This window comes from Coregonus clupeaformis, chromosome 28, assembly GCF_020615455.1.
Source record: "Coregonus clupeaformis isolate EN_2021a chromosome 28, ASM2061545v1, whole genome shotgun sequence".
Taxonomy (NCBI): Eukaryota; Metazoa; Chordata; class Actinopteri; order Salmoniformes; family Salmonidae; genus Coregonus; species Coregonus clupeaformis.
Genome location: NC_059219.1, coordinates 27,009,312 through 27,029,788, shown reverse-complemented (window position 1 = coordinate 27,029,788; position 20,477 = coordinate 27,009,312). Strand labels below are relative to the sequence as shown.

Here is a 20,477-nt window from a genome sequence, read left to right as displayed (position 1 = left end):
GGGAAATAATCAAATATTTAATTTGATTTCAATTTATGACACTCATTTTGTTGTGCTTATGGTGCGACAGATTAATGAACATTACCTTAATCAAGCTCTTATTTACATACATTATTTTCAAATTCACAAAATATACCATTAGTTCTACAGTAGAACACATTTCTACTGCTCATACCAGTCAGCAGGTCCAAATAACAAAACTGAAAAAGTGTTGTAATGTAGACTAGAGCTAAATCAACTATGATCCATCTCAACTGGGCTCTCTGCTTTCAACAAAACAGGAACTGAAAGAAGGACAGTCCTAATTTGAGACATTGATTAACAAACGCACACAAAGTTAGGATCTGGCTCCAGAGCACACAGAATGAGTTAGAGTGAAGAGTTCCTTCACTTGTTACCAGGAGTCTCCACCCTTTCCAAATGCTCTCTCTCACACTCTCTTTCTGTCTCAGAGTGGCTTTACTTGCAGCAGGCTTTCTTCTTGATGGGCAGGGCCTCCAGTAAGACAACAGTGTCTCTCACCCGATCCTCCTGCTCTTTCAGTACTCTGGACACACAGACAGATGCATTGACATGTCACACACAGTCCCCAAATCAACCCCTAACTCCTACCCTCTGGAGATCAACCCCTAACCCCTACCCTCTGGAGATCAACCCCTAACCCCTACCCTCTGGAGATCAACCCCTAACCCCTACCCTCTGGAGATCAACCCCTAACCCCTACCCTCTGGAGATCAACCCCTAACCCCCTGGAGATTTGAGTTCATCTGAAAGGATTCAAAATGGGAATAACAGCCATACAAAACTCCTATTCTAAATGATCAGAGGGCGAGGTGGGAACATTAACATAGCTTATACCAATTAATTCAGATCTCGATACCTAGGGGTTCTCTCTCTCCCTCCCTTACCTGGCCAGGTGGACCATGGCCTCTGTCACGTTGTAGCCGGTGTAAGCACTGACCTCGTAGAATATCACACGGGTGTCCTACAGGAGAGAAGAGACTCAGGTCACTGGTTGTCACTTAGCTACAGTTGTAGGATGTTCATTTGAACCAGGTTGGAAAATAATCCTGCAGCAACAGGAAAAGTTCATTATTATTTGGATTATAATTAATATAAAAAAAATTTTAGGGGTTGATACCTTTTTTCATCATTTTATTTTACCAGGTAAGTTGACTGAGAACACCTTCTCATTTACAGCCACGACCTGGGGAATAGTTACAGGGGAGAGGAGGTGGGATGAATGAGCCAACTGGAAGCTGGGGATGATTAGGTGGCCATGATGGTATGAGGGCAAGATTGGGAATTTAGCCAGGACACCGGGGTGAACACCCCTACTCTTACGATAAGTGCCATGGGATCTTTAGTGACCACAGAGAGTCAGGACACCCATTTTAATGTCCCATCTGAAAGACAGCACCCTACACAGGGCAATGTCCCCAATCACTGCCCTGGGGCATTGGGATATTTTTTTTAGACCAGAGGAAAGAGTGCCTCCTATTGGCCCTCCAACACCACTTCCAGCAGCATGTGGACTCACATCCAGGGACTGACCAGGATCGACCCTGCTTAGCTACAGAGGCAAGCCAGCAGTAGGATGCAGGGTGGTATGCTGCTGGCAAGTCTGACATTTTACGTGGAAATTACAAACTTTAGAAGCCTTTTTAAACCTTGAATACGCTACAAAATTCCTGCAACAGGATGATCAAATTAAGATACGTTATCTGTAGAGGACCTACAGATGGCAATAGTGACAGCTATGCGAGGTCTCATCCATATTTATAGACAGTGAACAGATTTCCCCCCACTCTGTGTGTTGGTTGTTCAGTTCTTGAGATTAATGTCATAGCATGCTATAGGATGACACTTATGACTCCCTAAACTCAATTCCCTAAATGGAGAACTCACATTGGCCAGATACTCTGCATCTCTGAGTGGTACCTTCCTCTCGGACGTCGCATCCATCTTGTTGCCCAGGAGCAGGATGGGAATGCCCTCTCCCGCAGCTTCCTGTGAAAACAGGGGTCAATGAAAGGTCAGGGGTCTGCTTAAAACGTTCAGATAGAAATAAACTGTTTAGAACAGACCTGGCCAAATGTCAAAGGTGATCTGACCTGGACGTTGATGAACCAGGGTCGCACAGCCTTGAAGCTGTCCAGCACCGTGACGTCATACATGACCACCACGCCGTCCGCCTTACGGAAGAACTGCTTGGTGATGCTACGGTATCTGTAGCCAACAGAGAAAAGTCACAGCTGGACAAAATTGAACCCTGTTTATTTTGCCAAAGTGCCAAATGCCAACCTGAGAACTTTGCTTTGTTTGTCGTCATCTAAGTCACATTCTCAGACTAGCACCCAGGCCAAAATAACACATTGTTTTCTTAGCTATTGGTGAGGTTTGGCAATACTATTTTCACTGGTCCATGGCCACTCACCTCTCCTGCCCTGCCGTGTCCCACAGCTGCATGGCTACCTGGGTGTTGTCCAACATTAGAGTCTTCACACTGTAATCAACACCTATCAGGAACAGCCCTCAGACCGATTATTACGGTATTAAGAGGAATATACAGCAATAATATACTGTAGCATTACTTCATTTCATGAATGAACACTAGAGGGGGTAGTTGAGCTATTCATCAAGCTTGGTGTTAAGGTAACTGTCTTTCATAATAATAATAATAATAAGAATAAGAAGAATAATAATATGCCATTTAGTAGACGCTTTTATCCAAAGCGACTTACAGTCATGTGTGCATACATTTTTACGTATGGGTGGTCCCGGGGATCGAACCCACTACCCTGGCGTTACAAGCGCCATGCTCTACCAATTGAGCTACAGAGGACCACAGCTTCACAGTTCCACTCATATCAAAGCGGTGAAATCAAACAAGCTATCCTATAAGGGGGGAACCAAGGGGATTCAGAGGAGAATTAAATTGATTCGATGTGACATAATCTGCGGCGGTACAATGTGTACCAGGGGTTCACAGACAGGGAGTGTGACTTCACGAGCCCTTTCATGTGATGCCGCTTTGCCCTTTATCTTCTGATAGTTACTCACACTCACATACATAAGAATGTGCACACACACACACACACACACACAGTGAATGCACAAACGACCAATGCCACCATATTAACACACACACACACAAAGGCCTGTGACACCCGTGGTATACAGTAATGTTATGAGGCAGCATGCTGTAGTGAGCAGAAGGTTGAAGTGTGCTGCTGTGTTGTCGGTTCTCACCCACAGTAGGGGAGGTGGAGGGGTGGAAGTGGCCGTCACAGAAGGTGCGCAGCAGGGAAGTCTTGCCAACGCTGGAGTTGCCCACCAGAACCACCTTAAACAGGCGGTCAGGGGCAGGCACCGCCCCCTCCTTCACCCTCTGGAGGGATAGGCAGAGAAAGAGTTATACAGAATGATATTCATTTTCAATTGATTGCATATTGAAGGGCTTCTTTGGCAATGTTGTTGATCGCTCAGATGAGGGGTTCTAGTTTTGACGCTTAACGCAATGACGACAGATCTTATCTTATTAGGTAATGTCCTACTACAGCAGGGTCTTCCACCCCTTGCAGAGTTGGGGTCAACTTCATTTTAACTCAGTCAATCCACAAAGTGAATTAAAATACAATACATGAATAGAGATTTATTCACATGTTGGGTCTCCTTGCCGACGGGCTGTCCTCGAGGTGACGAGGGGGCGTTTCTGATTCTGCTGAAACGACCTCTGTGTTTGGAGGGGGACACTGTCGTGACCGGGACGGGTAGAGGAACAGGGGCGAAGAGGACACCACTCTCCAGATCTTCCTTCTCTTCCTCCTCTTCCTCCTCGTCGTCTTGCTCACTGAGCTGGTGCAGCAGGGGCTGGGGCCCTCCGTGAAGCAGGTGGGGGAGGTGGTCCTCCTCGATGGAGATAACCCGACGGAGAGGCCACCCGTCTGGGGGACCGTCCAGCCCGTCGCCCCCTACCTCCGGCTTACTCTGGTACTCTGTGTGCCTCTCCCTCTCCCTTTCTTCCTGGGTGGGGGCGAGGGTCTTCTCTGACTCGAACTTGGAGATCCTCTCCTTCACCCGCACCCCCCTCACCCCCTGCGCCTCCACCTCAACCACCGTCTCCACCTTCCCATCAGCCACCTGGGTCGGGGACCAGGTGTTGGAGTCGTGGTAGCCGTTGGCCAAGCCGTAGTTGGTTTTCGGCGAACGTGCTGGACAAGCGGCGTCCATATCGTCCTCACTAGATGAGGATGGGGAGGAGACAAAAGAGATTTGAAGGTGTTCTATGGGCAGCGGTGTCAAGGAACTCATAGGAACCCCGGGCGAAGAGTGAGGCTCTTTGGAGACAAGAGGAAGAAACAGAGGATGTTGGATCAAAATGAGTGTTTCTGAGTCCCATGTCGCCAAGCATCAAATGAGTCCAAGGCACTTTCATGTTAGTCTCTCGTTACAGACCATTATCATTAAATGGTAACTCAAATTGATTTTGGGTGCTGCTATTACTTTCAAGAGCAGCCCAGCAGCCTCTCCATTTCAAATATATCCTTAATATATTATAATGAAAATACACTCCTTATGCTGTAAAGTACCTTACATTAAATTGACCAATTGGGTGCCTTGGACTCAACAACACTTTTTTTGATTTCACATCCTCCGTATCTCCTCTTTAATCCAATGTTGATTTAAATCACGTTACTGACGGCCATAAAATAAAATCATTATCCTGTCACACATGACAAGACTGGTTGATTATGTTCAGGGCACTTCTAAAGGAAATGACCTCACCTTTTAACCGGCTGCTGGCTGGTGTCTGCAAACAGATTGACCAAGCCTGCTCTCTGCTTCTGCTTCTGTTTGAGGGAGTTCCTGGGGTTCTGTAGAGCAAAGAGAATACAATAGACTGAAATAGAATAAATCAATATAATTGTCAATGTCCACAATATCACCACAAAGGAAACAGTCAAACATCAAGATTCGAGAACTCACCACAGCACAGCATATGTCTCGCTCGTCTTTTAAATGTTTGTTCATCTCTCTGGATAGAAAACAGAAAACAATATAAACTGTCAAATTCATGTATAACAGGAATACTGTGTGCGTGCGTCCGTGCCTAGGTGTGTGTGTGTGTGTGTGTGTGTGTAACTTACCTGAGAAGGTCTAGTTGTTTCATCAGGCTCTGTTTCTCTCTCTGTAGTCCCTCAGTGACTCGGTACATTTCCCTGAGCAGAGAGAGACACAGTCACCAAAGCTCACTGAACCACACCTAGACAGTAATCTAGTGAATAGTACCTGTACTAGGAGTGACATGCCATAGCCACTGATGGAATGTTTGTGGAAGTGCGATGCCTAGGCGAGTGAGTGTGAGTGTGTTTGTTTTTGTATTTGGTCATTATAGCTAGTGGTAATATTAACCCACATCTCTCTCTCCTGGTGCAGGCGGGCAGCCTGGTCCTGCAACATGGTCAGTTGTTCCTGGGCCAGGGACAGTTCCTGACAGGTGCTCTCCAGCTCTCTGCTAAGCTCTTCGTTGGTCATCTTCAGCTTGACGTTCTCCACCTGGTTCTCCTGCTGCTCACTGCTCAGGTCGCGACACTGGAGCTCCAACTGGGGGGGGTCAAAGGGCAACATTGTTAGGGAGTCATGACGGGGGGCATCTCAACAGACAAAAGTAACTTCCTCTCCTTCTATTCTGTTCTATTCTGTTCTATTCTGTTCTGTTCTATTCTGTTCTATTCTGTTCTATTCTGTTCTGTTCTATTCTAGTCACATCTTTGTCTTCTCTCCTTTTTCTGCACTGAAAATACACAAAGACTGAAATCATGCTGGGGGATAAACCCTGCAGGAGATCAGAGGTGGCCAACCCTCCTCCTGGAGAGTTACAGGAGATCAGAGGTGGCCAACCCTCCTCCTGGAGAGTTACAGGAGATCAGAGGTGGCCAACCCTCCTCCTGGAGAGTTACAGGAGATCAGAGGTGGCCAACCCTCCTCCTGGAGAGTTACAGGAAAGGAGGCACCTCAGTCACTCACCCTCCTCTGTTTCTGGAAGAGCTGCTCCAGCTCTCTCTCCTTACTGGACAGCTGGTGCTCCAGGTCGTGACTACGAGACTGGAGACGCTCCGAGTCCTGAAGGAGACCAGAGGAGAGACAGGGACAGAACATTAGGATAGGAGAAATTAAACAACAGGAATACAGTACAATACAACTATATTGAGTCCATTGAGTGCCTTGCTCAAGGGTATACAGTAGCTAGGGTTCTGGTAGTTGTGTTTAGAGGCTCAAGGGTATACAGTAGGTAGGGTTCTGGTAGTTGTGTTTAGAGGCTCAAGGGTATACAGTAGCTAGGGTTCTGGTAGTTGTGTTTAGAGGCTCAAGGGTATACAGTAGCTAGGGTTCTGGTAGTTGTGTTTAGAGGCTCAAGGGTATACAGTAGGTATGGTTCCGGTAGTTGTGTTTAGAGGCTCAAGGGTATACAGTAGCTAGGGTTATGGTAGATGTGTTTAGAGGCTCAAGGGTATACAGTAGCTAGGGTTCTGGTAGTTGTGTTTAGAGGCTCAAGGGTATACAGTAGCTAGGGTTATGGTAGTTGTGTTTAGAGGCTCAAGGGTATACAGTAGCTAGGGTTATGGTAGTTGTGTTTAGAGGCTCAAGGGTATACAGTAGCTAGGGTTATGGTAGATGTGTTTAGAGGCTCAAGGGTATACAGTAGGTATGGTTCTGGTAGATGTGTTTAGAGGCTCAAGGGTATACAGTAGCTAGGGTTCTGGTAGATGTGTTTAGAGGCTCAAGGGTATACAGTAGCTAGGGTTATGGTAGTTGTGTTTAGAGGCTCAAGGGTATACAGTAGCTAGGGTTCTGGTAGATGTGTTTAGAGGCTCAAGGGTATACAGTAGCTAGGGTTATGGTAGTTGTGTTTAGAGGCTCAAGGGTATACAGTAGCTAGGGTTCCGGTAGTTGTGTTTAGAGGCTCAAGGGTATACAGTAGCTAGGGTTCCGGTAGATGTGTTTAGAGTTTGGTGTTAAGAGACAGATCTTGGAGAGGGTCACAAGTCATTTAAACTAACTAATGAACTATATGTACCTGGAGGAGCAGCCGTTCCTGCTCACTTTTCATTTGTTGCTCCATTTCTTCATACAGACGGCGGATCTCACTGTCGTGTGTGGCTGCTTTCCTGTATGTATGGGGGAGAATGGATTTAATAACAACTACTTAACCAGATGCTGTTTGGAAGTGCTAGGTTTGAGAGTGAGTATAGTTGATTCTGTTTATGTCACAGGTGTGACTAATTGCCCCTGTTAATTCATCAAGCATTCTCATTGGACAATTGACTAATTAACAGAACAGTTAGCATGTATGTAAACCCTGTTTCTTCCTGTGTTCTAGGCAGCTGCCCACAGGAGGTGATGTAGTTCAGAAGTATGGTGGTTCATGGGTGTGATGGGTGTGATGGGTGTGATGGGTGTGATGGGTGTGATGGGTGTGATGGGTGTGATGGGTGTGATGGGTGTGATGGGTGTGATGGGTGTGATGGGTGTGATGGGTGTGATGGATGGGTGGGATGGGTGAGATGCCTAGATGCCTACCTACCTACCTGCCTGCCTGCCTCATGTGATTTTTGTTTCCTCTGTGTTTTTGGTATGTTGCATAGTTTGTGAATGTGTTCCTGGGCCAGAGATGAGCCACGCTGAAAAGGTGAACTTGTGAAACCGTGCCTTAATTTACTAAATGTTTGAAAACATATTTTTGTTGTCTGCCTCTACTTTACTCTGGCTGCTCAACCCAGATCCAAAGAACTGGTCACATTGTTTTCATCACGTGACATTTACTTTAGTCTACTGCAAAGGAATGCAAATGCCAAGAGCAGTGTTTTTCCATCTGTAGCTCCACAGACCGGTGCACACGCACCAGTATACTGTCTGGGTAGATACAGATGGAAAAACTCTGCTCTTGGCATTTGCATTCCTTTAACATTCTGACACCTTATTAAGCAAACAATTAGTAAGAGGACTCAAGTTGTCTTAAGCGGTACCATGGGAACAATGCATACTATTAGTATTACAGAACACAACAGGGACCACAGCAATACAAATACCCACCCGACTATTCATTGTCTATCGTCAAAGGTAGTATAGTACACATTGTTTCGGGGGAGAACAATCCATTATCTAATGTCTGCCTACATGGCAGCCAATTTCTCAGGCTTGCAATCAATGCGTTATGGACCCTTCTTTCAAAAGTTCCCTTCTGAGAATCTGATCCCTGAGCTTAGTGGTCATTTTAAAGGGATAAGGGGGGCATTCTATATAGCATTATGGTAAACCCACACAGAGCTCCGTGTCTAATCAAATTTTATTTGTCACATGCACCCAATACAACCGGTGTAGACCTTACAATGAAATGCTTACTTACAAGCCCTTAACCAACAATTTAGTTTTAAGAAAAGTGTTAAATGAAAATAAATCATTAAAGAGCAGCAGTAAAATAACAGCAGCGAGGCTATATACAGAGGGTACCGGTACAGAGTCAATGTGCGGGGGCACAGGTTAGTCCAGGTAATATGTACATGTAGAGTTAAATTGACTATGCATAGATAACAGAGTAGCAGCAGCGTAAAAGAGGGGATGGGTGGGGGGACAATATAAATAGGTCGGGTAGCCATTTGATTAGCTATTCAGGAGTCTTATGGCTTGGGGGTAGAAGTTGTTAAGAAGCCTTTTGGACCTAGACTTGGTGCTCCAGTACCACTTGCCGTGCGGTAGCAGAGAGAACAATCTGTGGCTGGAGTCTTTGACAATTTTTAGGGCCTTCCTCTGACACCCCCTGGTATAGAGCTCCTGGATGGCAAGAAGCTTGGCCCCAGTGATGTTCCTTTTATCCAGGTGGGAAAGGGCAGTGTGGAGCGCAATAGAGATTGCATCATCTGTGGATCTGTTGGGGCGGTATGCAAATTGGAGGGGGTCTAGGGTTTCTGGGATAATTGTGTTGATGTGAGCCATGACCAGCCTTTCAAAGCACTTCATGGCTACAGACGTGAGTGCTACGGGTCTGTAGTCATTTAGGCAGGTTACCTTAGTGTTCTTGGGCACAGGGACATTATTATTACAGACTCAGTGGGCACAGGGACACAGGTATTACAGACCCAGTCAGGGACAGGTTGAAAATGTCAGTGAAGACACTTGCCAGTTGGTCAGCGCATGCTCGGAGTGCACGTCCTGGTAATCCGTCTGGCCCTGCGGCCTTGTTAACCTGTTTAAAGGTCTTACTCACATCGGCTACGGAGAGTGTGATCACACAGTCGTCCGGAACAGCTGATGCTCTCATGCATGCTTCAGTGTTGCTTGCCTCGAAGCGAGCATAGAAGTAATTTAGCTCATCTGGTAGGCTCGTGTCACTGGGCAGCTCGCGACTGTGCTTCCCTTTGTAGTCTGTAATTGTTTGCAAGCCCTGCCACATCCGACGAGCATCGGAGCCGGTGTAGTACGAATCAATCTTAGTCCTGTATTGACGCTTTGCCTGTTTGATGGTTCGTCGGAAGGCATAGCGGGATTTCTTATAAGCGTCTGGGTTGGAGTCCCGCTCCTTGAAAGTGGCAGCTCTACCCTTTAGCTCAGTGCTGATGTTGTCTGTAATCCATTACTTCTGGTTGGGGTATGTACGTACGGTCACTGTGGGGAAGACATCATCGATGCACTTATTGATGAAGCCAGTGACTGATGTGGTGTACTCCTCTGAAGAATCCCGGAACATATTCCAGTCTGTGCTAGCAAAACAGTGCTGTAGCTTAGCATCTGCGTCATCTGACCACTTCTTTATTGACCGAGTCACTGGTGCTTCCTGCTTTAGTTTTTGCTTGTAAGCAGGAATCAGGAGGATATAATTATGGTCAGATTTGCCAAATGGAGGGCGAGGGTGAGCTTTGTACGCGTCTCTGTGTGTGGAGTAAAGGTGGTCTAGAGTTTTTTTTTCCTCTGGTTGCACATTTAACATGCTGGTAGAAATTAGGTTTCCCTGCATTAAAGTCCCCGGCCAATAGGAGCGCTGCCTCTGGATGAGCGTTTTCCTGTTTGCTTATGGCCATTGAGTGAGGTTATAGTGCCAGCATCGGTTTGTGGTGGTAAATAGACAGCTACAAAAAATATAGATGAAAACTCTCTTGGTAAATAGTGTGGTCTACAGCTTATCATGAGATACTCTACCTCAGGCAAGGAAACCTCGAGACTACCTTAATATTAGATTTCGTGCACCAGCTGTTGCTTACAAATATACACAGACCGCCACCCCTTGTCTTACCGGAGGCCGCTGTTCTATCTTGCCGATACAGCGTAAACCCCACCAGCTATATGTTATCCATGTCGTCGTTCAGCCACGACTCGGTGAAACATAAGATATTACAGTTTTTAATGTCCCGTTGGTAGGATATTCGTGATCGTAGCTCGTCTATATTCTTATCCAATGATTGTACAGTCGTGGTCAAAAGTTTTGAGAATGACACAAATACTAATTTTCACAAAGTCTGCTGCCTCAGTTTTGATGATGGCAATTTACATACAGTGGGGAGAACAAGTATTTGATACACTGCCGATTTTGCAGGTTTTCCTACTTACAAAGCATGTAGAGGTCTGTAATTTGTATCATAGGTACACTTCAACTGTGAGAGACGGAATCTAAAACAAAAATCCAGAAAATCACATTGTATGATTTTTAAGTAATTAATTTGCATTTTATTGCATGACATAAGTATTTGATACATCAGAAAAGCAGAACTGAATATTTGGTACAGAAACCTTTGTTTGCAATTACAGAGATCATACGTTTCCTGTAGGTCTTGACTAGGTTTGCACACACTGCAGCAGGGATTTTGGCCCACTCCTCCATACAGACCTTCTCCAGATCCTTCAGGTTTCGGGGCTGTCGCTGGGCAATACGGACTTTCAGCTCCTTCCAAAGATTTTCTATTGGGTTCAGGTCTGGAGACTGGCTAGGCCACTCCAGTACCTTGAGATGCTTCTTACGGAGCCACTCCTTAGTTGCCCTGGCTGTGTGTTTCGGGTCGTTATCATGCTGAAAGACCCAGCCACAACCCATCTTCAATGCTCTTACTGAGGGAAGGAGGTTGTTGGCCAAGATTTCATGATACATGGCCCAATCCATCCTCCCCTCAATACGGTGCAGTCATCCTGTCCCCTTTGCAGAAAAGCATCCCCAAAGATTGATGTTTCCACCTCCATGCTTCACGGTTGGGATGGTGTTCTTGGGGTTGTACTAATCCTTCTTCTTCCTCCAAACACGGCGAGTGGAGTTTAGAACAAAAAGCTCTATTTTTGTCTCATCAGACCACATGACCTTCTCCCATTCCTCCTCTGGATCATCCAGATGGTCATTGGCAAACTTCAGACGGGCCTAGACATGCGCTGACTTGAGTAGGGGGACCTTGCGTGCACTGCAGGATTTTAATCCATGACGGCGTAGTGTGTTACTAATGGTTTTCTTTGAGACTGGGGTCCCAGCTCTCTTCAGGTAATTGACCAGGTCCTGCCGTGTAGTTCTGGGCTGATCCCTCACCTTCCTCATGATCATTGATGCCCCACGAGATGAGATCTTGCATGGAGCCCCAGACCGAGGGTGATTGACCGTCATCTTGAACTTCTTCCATTTTCTAATAATTGCGCCAACAGTTGTTGCTTTCTCACCAAGCTGCTTGCCTATTGTCCTGTAGCCCATCCCAGCCTTGTGCAGGTCTACAATGTTATCCCTGATGTCCTTACACAGCTCTCTGGTCTTGGCCATTGTGGAGAGGTTGGAGTCTGTTTGATTGAGTGTGTGGACAGGTGTCTTTTATACAGGTAACGAGTTCAAACAGGTGCAGTTAATACAGGTAATGAGGGGAGATCAGATCAAATACTTATGTCATGCAATAAAATGCAAATGAATTACTTAAAAATCATACAATGTGATTTTCTGGATTTTTGTTTTAGATTCCGTCTCCCACAGTTGAAGTGAACCTATGATAAAAATTACAGACCTCTATATGCTTTGTAAGTAGGAAAACCTGCAAAATCGGCAGTGTATCAAATACTTGTTCTCCCCACTGTATACTCCAGAATGTCATGAAAAGTGATCAGATGAATTGCAATTAATTGCAAAGTCCCTCTTTGCCATGAAAATGAACTTAATCCCCAAAAAACATTTCCACTGCATTTCAGCCCTGCCACAAAAGGACCAGCTGCCATCATGTCAGTGATTATCTCGTTAACCCAGGTGAAAGTGTTGACGAGGACAAGGCTGGAGATCACACTGTCATGCTGATTGAGTTAGAATAACAGACTGGAAGCTTTAAAAGGAGGGTGGTGCTTGAAATCATTGTTCTTCCTCTGTTAACCATGGTTACCTGCAAGGAAACACGTGCCGTCATCATTGCTTTGCACAAAAAGGGCTTCAAAGACAAGGATATTGCTGCTAGTAAGATTGCACCTCAATCAACCATTTATCGGATCATCAAGAACTTCAAGAAGATAGGTTCAATTGTTGTGAAGAAGGCATCAGGGCGCCCAAGAAAGTCCAGCAAGCGCCAGGACCGTCTCCTGCAGTTGATTCAGCTGCGGGATCAGGGCACCACCAGCACAGAGCTTGCTCAGGAATTGCAGTAGGCAGGTGTGAGTGCATCTGCACGCACAGTGAGGCAAAGACTTCTGGAGGATGGCCTGGTGTCAAGAAGGGCAGCAAAGAAGCCACTTCACTCCAGGAAAAATATCAGAGACAGACTGATATTCTGCAAAAGGTACAGGGATTGGACTGCTAAGGACTGGGGTAAAGTCATTTTCTCTGAATCCCCTTTACGATTGTTTGGGGCATCCGGAAAACACCTTGTCCGGAGAAGACAAGGTGAGCGTTACCATCAGTCCTGTGTCATGCCAAAAGTAAAGCATCCTGAGACCATTCATGTGTGGGGTTGCTTCTCAGCCAAGGGAGTGGGCTCACTCACAATTTTGCCTAAGAACACAGCCATGAACAAAGAATGGTACCAACACATCCTCCGAGAGCAACTTCTCCCAACCATCCAAGAACAGTTTGGTGACGACCAATGCCTTTTCCAGCATGATGGAGCACCTTGCCATAAGGCAAAAGTGATAACTAAGTGGCTCTGGGAACAAAACATCGACATTTTGGGTCCATGGCCAGGAAACTCCCCAGACCTTAATCCCATTGAGAACTTGTGGTCGATCCTCAAGAGGCGGGTGGACAAACAAAAACCCACAAATTCTGACAAACTCCAAGCATTGATTATGCAAGAATGGGCTGCCATCAGTCAGGATGTGGCCCAGAAGTTAATTGACAGCATGCCAGGGCGGATTGCAGAGGTCTTGAAAAAGAAGGGTCAACACTGCAAATATTGACTCTTTGCATAAACTAAATGTAATTGTCAATAAAAGCCTTTGACACTTATGGAATGCTTGTAATTATACTTCAGTATACCATAGTAACATCTGACAAAAATATCTCATAACACTGAAGCAGTGAACTTTGTGAAGACCAATACTTGTGTCATTCTCAAAACGTTTGACCACGACTGTACGTTGGTTAATAGGACTGATGGTAGAGGCAGATGACCCACTCGCCGTCGGATCCTTACAAGGCAGCCCGACCTACGTCCCCGATATCTCTGTCTCTTTCTCCTGCGAATGACAGGGATTTGGGCCTTGTCGGGTGTCTGAAGTAAATCCTTCACGTCCGACTCGTTAAAGAAAAAATCTTTGTCCAGTACGAGGTGAGTAATCGCTGTCCTGATATCCAGAAACTATTTTCGGTCATAAGAGACGTTGGCAGAAACATTATGTACAAATAAGTTACAAATAACACCAAAAAACACACACAATAGCGCAATTGGTTAGGAGCCTGTAAAACGGCAGCCATCTCCTCCGGTGCCATTGATTCAGTCTACAGTCTACAGCCACAAGGCAGAAACATAAACGCACATGTTGGCACATGTCACCAGCAGGTTCAACAAATAATATGTAACTTATGTCTGGAGTAGTTGACTTGCTAGAACCTCGCTGCCTTCATTCACTGCAGGCCTATATAAACCATTTGAAGCTTTTAACTACTCAGTGCTTTCAACTTTCATGTTGTAAAATGACTCCTTTTGATCGGATAGAATCCTCTGATGAATAAAATGTTATTTGTACCACAATCTGGTACACGAACAGACCTCTATAGCAACATAGACCATAGCCCTATCACATGGGTGGGAACAGAACAAGCTATCGTCAGTTCTTTGAATCAATGACCGCAGTTCGAACCTAATAACCACACTATGACGAGCTGCAATCAAGAAACCGTAGAAATATTGGACATTCATTTACAAGGCCGCAAGCTGTTTGTATTGTGGTTTGAATGGCTGTGGTTGCAGTCCACTAAACAGTCACAGTGAAGATATCACACATACTGATCACATAATCATGCCTAAATGCCAAAGTTTCCCAGACACAGATCAAGCCTTGTCCTGGACTAAAAAGCACTTTTAAAAGAGATTCTCCCATGCTTTGCAGTCTGGGACTAGGCTTCATCTGTGTCTGGGAAACTGGCCCAGGGAGTAGCAGAGACAACAGAGAGGAGGTATTTGTTAGTAGTATTTGTGGTCTCCAACCTCTGCAGGGCACTCTCCATCTCCCTCCTCTCATCTTTGGCCTCTTTGATCTGGAAGGTGACTCTGGCCAGGAACTCCTCAAAGTTGGACAAGAGGTGAGGCTCGTCCCTCCTCAGCTGGGCCCACAAGCTGCGCACTTCGCCTGGACTGGAGGAGAGGGAGACAGGCAGACAGAGAGCGACAGAGGGTAAGAGTTCTGATAAAACTCTACAGTATATCCTCCAAACACCGGCTTCGAGGGCATTATCACTTTATACAACGGGTTACCAACATATTCAAATAATGACTGACATATTTTCATGAACGTCATTTTGATTAATTTATTCATAACATTTCATCCTTCCACGAGATATAGTCCCGACACAAATCTAAGGTTGCTACCCAAGCCGGCTGGTTGTTCGTTCTATCGGTTCGGTTGCCAGAGGCGCGACCCAGTCGTTAAGTATTTTTGTTCTGTATCTATGAACGCGAGTTGCTTGCTAGTCAGCCAACTATGGCTAACTTAGTCACGTCAAACAGTGCAGCCAGAATAACAGCAAAGTAGCTGCATTTGCTTAAGCTGTTTTCTAGTGACATTTATTTGGATACATCCATAACAATGAGCTAATGATGCACGATTTCACCTGGCATAGAACATGTGCTCTCTCATCAGGAGACTAGCCAACAACACAGCTAACACAATCACTTTAAACTGAAGCTGGAAAGACTGCAAACTAGCTGTATTTCGTTTCATTTGATCTGTTATCTATTGACATTTCTTTGTATATATCCATAAAAATGATGCCGGTGATTCATGATTTCGACTGGCTGAGAAAAGCTGTCTGCCTGTCTGCCTGCCTGTCTGCCTCATCCCCACACTTTCATTACTATGGGACAGCTGGAGATTGAATTTCAATATTGAAACAATGTTGCAAATGTCAGAGAGACAGACAGCAAGGTTTATCCAAATCTCCGCTGTTGAAAACCAAATGCTAGTCTAAAAGAAATGGGAGATAATGTCTAGATGATTTTTATAGTGGAGATCAAGTTTATAAATTGCCTGGCTGGGCTGATGAGACAGTGCAGTGCGCATAGAGATGGAACAGAGTAAATAGGCATTTCAACGTCATAGATTTACCCGGTGGTAACTTGTGGAATAGACTCTGGCTGGAATGCGGTTGAAACTAATCAGCATCCAGGATTAGACCCACCCGTTGTATAATATGTAATAATGTGAGGTGGGGTTAACTCCACTCACTCCTGGAATACATTGCTGGCCCCTAGGCTCTCCAGCAGCATACAGAAGTGACTCTCCTCGTCATCCTCCCCCCCTCCAGTTAACCTCTCGTCCCATTGGCTCTGGTATAGGGCTTCCGAGGGCTTCCTCGAAGTGGGGAGAGCGGGTACTGCGTCCTCGGCTACAGAGATCCTTCGGCCGTGCAGGAACTGACCTGGGGACAGACCAGGATTCAGGAAGCATAAGTATCACCAGCAAGATGACGTAACATCAGTTTGAATTACAAATCAGGGGGTGTTTTGTTTTTGAAAGTGCCCAGCACTCACAATTATCAAGTTGTGAAAAGAGGCTATCAAGTTTTTAAGTTTGTTTGATTTGTAAGTGCATTTTATACAGAGTACAACCTATCCTTTACAACCTATCCTTACCTGGGTGAGCATCTACTCCCTGCCAGCTAGGAGATAAATTCATCTATACCTTGTCTTTGTCACATTTGAATGTGGTCCCTCACTACATTGATCTCAAAACATAAGTTATTGAACCAACAGTAAACCATGAGATATACAGCAGATTGCCCCTTGTGGAGTCAAATTTAATTTAATTGAAATTGAATGTAGATAAAGAGGAAACAGGGAACTCACTGAATCCTGATGAGAACACTTCAAGGGTGAGGTAGCCGTTCTGGTCAGTATCCAGGGAGTCAAAGACATTCTCCAGTTCCTCAGCACTGAGGGGTAGTTCTCTGTGAAGCCTCTGTGGAACACACACACAATAAATAAGGTTGTTTCTTCTGCTAAAGATGTAACACCACACATGCCCAAGATTCCATGCTTCCCTCCAAAGAGAAAGATATTCAGCTCAGTAGCATTGAATGTGTCTACTACAGCTGTAATAAATGTCACCCTGACCTTGTCCTGCCTCTCTGAATAGAAATGTGTCAAGGAAAACATGCAAAAGAATGCCATTGAATAGAAAATAGGATGATTAACTGAGTTTACAACATTATTGTGGATTTTCATTTTGTCAGTGCCAGTGGTGTGGTCAATACTAGACCTGATTGCAAAAAGGGACGGGAGAATATTGGAACAGGAGGTGTAGGCCATATGATCGTATTCATTAATAGGTATTTACATTTGACATTATTCTTAGATAATGGACACGTCAACACTACAATTTTCTAGGTGATTCTTCTGTTTGCCTTTTTAAGCCTTTCCTATAAAATGTGCAAAACACTATCCCCTCTAAACCCAGACAACAACAAAAGCCGGCGCTTGTTCATTTCAAAACAGTGCTTGAGTGAAATACAAAAATAGTATGTGTATGTGTGTGCACACGTATTTCTGATGGACATCCATTCAGTCTTCCTGAACACAGTGATCAAAGGTGCCGTGCTAGTGAGTGGCTGATTCAGTGAGTGGGTGTAGAGGTTCTCCACATGAAAACCTCTGAATGGTCAATGAGGTAGAGAGGAGAGCCATAGCCAAAGTCACACTGTCCTCTGGTTATCTCATGGTTGTGGCCCTACTCCGATTGTTTGTGAGAGACAGCATCATCACCCCAACCCATAAAATGAACTTGTTTCAACTCATTTTAGTTGTTTGTGTGTGTGACTGACTGACTATCTGTTCAGAATCAAATCAGTGACTTCCCACTGGGCACAGACGTCAGTTCAACGCCTAGTTTTGATTTACATTTGGTTCAGTTGTCAACTAACGTGAATTCAACAAAAAATGTCACCATGTCATTGGATTAAGGTTAAACATTGGGTGAAAAAATTACGACATTCTCTTACGTTGATGACTTTTTTCAAATCCAATCAGTTTTCCACATTGATTCAACGTCATCACATTTAATGTTTTGGTTGAAATGATATGGAAACAACATTGATTCAATCAGTTTGTGCCCAGTGGGTTTTGACATAATTCCCAACAAGACTTATTGTCCTTCAGTCAAAATGATTATCTAAGCATGGCTGCATCAATGGGATAGACATATATGTCCATTACATCTAAGACTATAACTATAAGTGTAAAACTGAGGCAAAACAAGACCCCCATCGCCCCCTCCTCTAACCCTCATATCGGTGCGTGTGATGAAGCCTTTGCCCTCCACATCGCAGGTCTGGAAGAACTCTTTGGTCTTATCCAGCATGGCGATGCTTCCCCAGTCAGAACCCCTCCTGTCTGAACTCTTCCTCATGGGGACAGCTCCTCCTTTGCCCTTGGCCTCAGACTCCTCCATATCACTAGATATACTTCTGCAGAGTATTCTGGTGGCTCTGAACAAGGTCGAATCAGACATGTCTGTTTCACTCCTCGGCCTGGCCGGTTGGGGTCATGGTGAGCGATGAGACCAGACACCACAAGTCAGTAGTGATGAGGCCACAGAGACTGTCTAGGAGATTTCATATCTCAGTAAATGGTCTGTGTAGTGTTCATATCTCAGTAAATGGTTTGTCTTGTTCCCAGGTTCCTGGGAAGAATAAAAAGGAAAGACATTAGAATATAGCCTGAAATCTGATGTGTTTGAAAAGTGGGTACATGAAGACCATGATGAATACAGAGAGCATCACAATGTAATGTTTCCTTTTTAGATTTATACGCTCTCATAAGACACTGTTTGGCTGCGTTTAGACAGGCAGCCCAATTCTGATATTTTTTCCACTGATTGGTTTTTCAACCAATCACAGCAGATCTTTTCACATCAGCTCTTTTTCAGAGCTGATCTGATTGGTCAAAAGACCAATTATTGAAAGAAATATCAGAATTGGGCTGCCTGTCTAAAAGCAGCTTTTGAGATGTGCATCATGTTGGTAGTGTGTTGTAGGCTAGTGATGCATGAAAGGCAGAACTCTTTCTGTGATGTAAGTCTCTTATCTATGTGAAAAATAACAGGAAAGGAGCTAGTGTTACTATTGAGTAACAACTATGATCAGAAAAGATCGGTCTTGAGCCACTTGTCAGCAGGCGCATAGTCCTCGGGGTATAAATTCCCTTTTTCATAAGCTGAGACTTTCAACCTAGCTAACATGCTGGGAAGTATGTAAACATAACGGCTTATCTTAATACCCAAGCATACAATCCTCATGACTATGTTAATTCCTGCATACCATAGACTACAGTCTAGACATCGTGAATAAAAACCACTCAATGCAATTCTCTTCAGGTTTGGGAACTCTGAATATTAGCAGTTGGTAGGCTTACTGTATCTTCTAAACACAAAAGTATTTCAGCCTGTGCTCAAGAGAGTAACATCCTTGTGCTGATATCAATCTATTGCTAATCCGCACCTTGAGCACTATGTTTTTGATTACATTGTAAAGCAGGCCTACAGTTCACCACAACAAATTGTGGGGGAGGAAGTGGTTTTAGGGGATAGGGCTTCTGTTGAAATGGCTAACATTAGGTGTGGGCGACAGCATCATGGGCTCCATATCAAAACCTATCAGCCTTGAACTAATGAGGTCTGTATAGTAGCAGTTTTAGTTAAGGTTGAAAAAAAACATGACATGCTCTGTAGGTGTTGACTAATGTGGGTAACATTATTCACAAATGAATACATACCATACGAAAAGTAACATATCACACTAAATGAAGTGTCTCGGATTTACATACAGAATAATACGAAACGCTCTGAGACCGGGTTGGTAGCCTATCATATTCCAAAACACTCTGTAATCCACTATGGGACCAGGATTTCCAACTGCCTTTTACTCACTCAGCCAGACCAAGAAAGGATGTAGCATCCCATTTAGAAGGAAATGTCAGTTTGGTTAGTTATCATTAGAAGGAGCATATGCAACATACATTTAAACAGTAGCATTAATAATGTAAAAACAATCATACAAAATAAAAAAGCAATAATATAATTTGTGCAAGATGGTTGTTGCATTTTCTGACAAAATCGAAACTAGAATGTGTGCTTGTCATCATGTATACAATTTAAAACCGATGGGTGTGAAAATATGTATAATTTCTTACGTCTATGATCCATAATAATTTTCACATGGGCAAGTTCATGCATTCTATATTGACTAAAATATGCAATTAAATTAATTATCGTATAAGCAAAAGAAAAACACTTATAACTTACCTTTTTAACTCCAAAAGATACAAAGATATTAGCCCTGAAATTTACAACATGGACCAAAATGGAGAGCGTTGATCGCACTTCCTATTTAGGAAGTTCTTGCCTCTCAGACGACCGTTTGAAAAGTAAATCGCATACCATGTGATGTCATGGGGCAGTCGCCCGAGGGGATTTAGGGATCGAGTTTTCACTAATAATCACTACGTAAGGTAGACGGAGCGCCCGTTAAATATCAACATGCAACAGGTAATTCATATTATTGGAATGACAGCGACACAGTGGAAGGGCAGCATGGACATCAAAAGACATGCGCACTGCACATAATCTGTAACTATGACAACGCCCGGGCAAGGAAGTACACGGGTCCTTACAAAGAGATATGTCATTTTATGTGAGTGTCCAGGTCATGGTCTCTATTTTGTCCCATCTACAAATAAAACACTATATTTGTCACTCCGAATGCTGTAAAGTCTACTTGGATCAACACTAGCTTCGGTTCTTGGTGCATTCATAAATAGAACAATAAA

The 20,477-nt window shown here is 44.4% G+C and overlaps 1 protein-coding gene across 1 annotated transcript; it reads right to left on the bottom strand.

Annotated features, from left to right (window-relative positions):
• Positions 1-4: 4 nt before the first annotated feature.
• LOC121543401 (EF-hand calcium-binding domain-containing protein 4B) lies at positions 5-20,221 on the bottom strand. The gene is made up of 18 exons (XM_041853238.1): positions 19,954-20,221; positions 17,935-18,333; positions 16,503-16,614; positions 15,883-16,075; positions 14,646-14,792; positions 7,082-7,172; positions 6,031-6,126; positions 5,420-5,607; positions 5,151-5,222; positions 4,990-5,038; positions 4,789-4,877; positions 3,664-4,243; positions 3,253-3,391; positions 2,438-2,519; positions 2,115-2,229; positions 1,909-2,010; positions 909-985; positions 5-547 (listed from the first exon to the last, which is right to left on the bottom strand). Exons 2-18 carry the CDS (start codon positions 18,160-18,162, stop codon positions 460-462), a joined length of 2,448 nt encoding a protein of 815 aa, XP_041709172.1. The 5' UTR covers positions 18,163-18,333; positions 19,954-20,221; the 3' UTR covers positions 5-459.
• Positions 20,222-20,477: the final 256 nt, after the last annotated feature.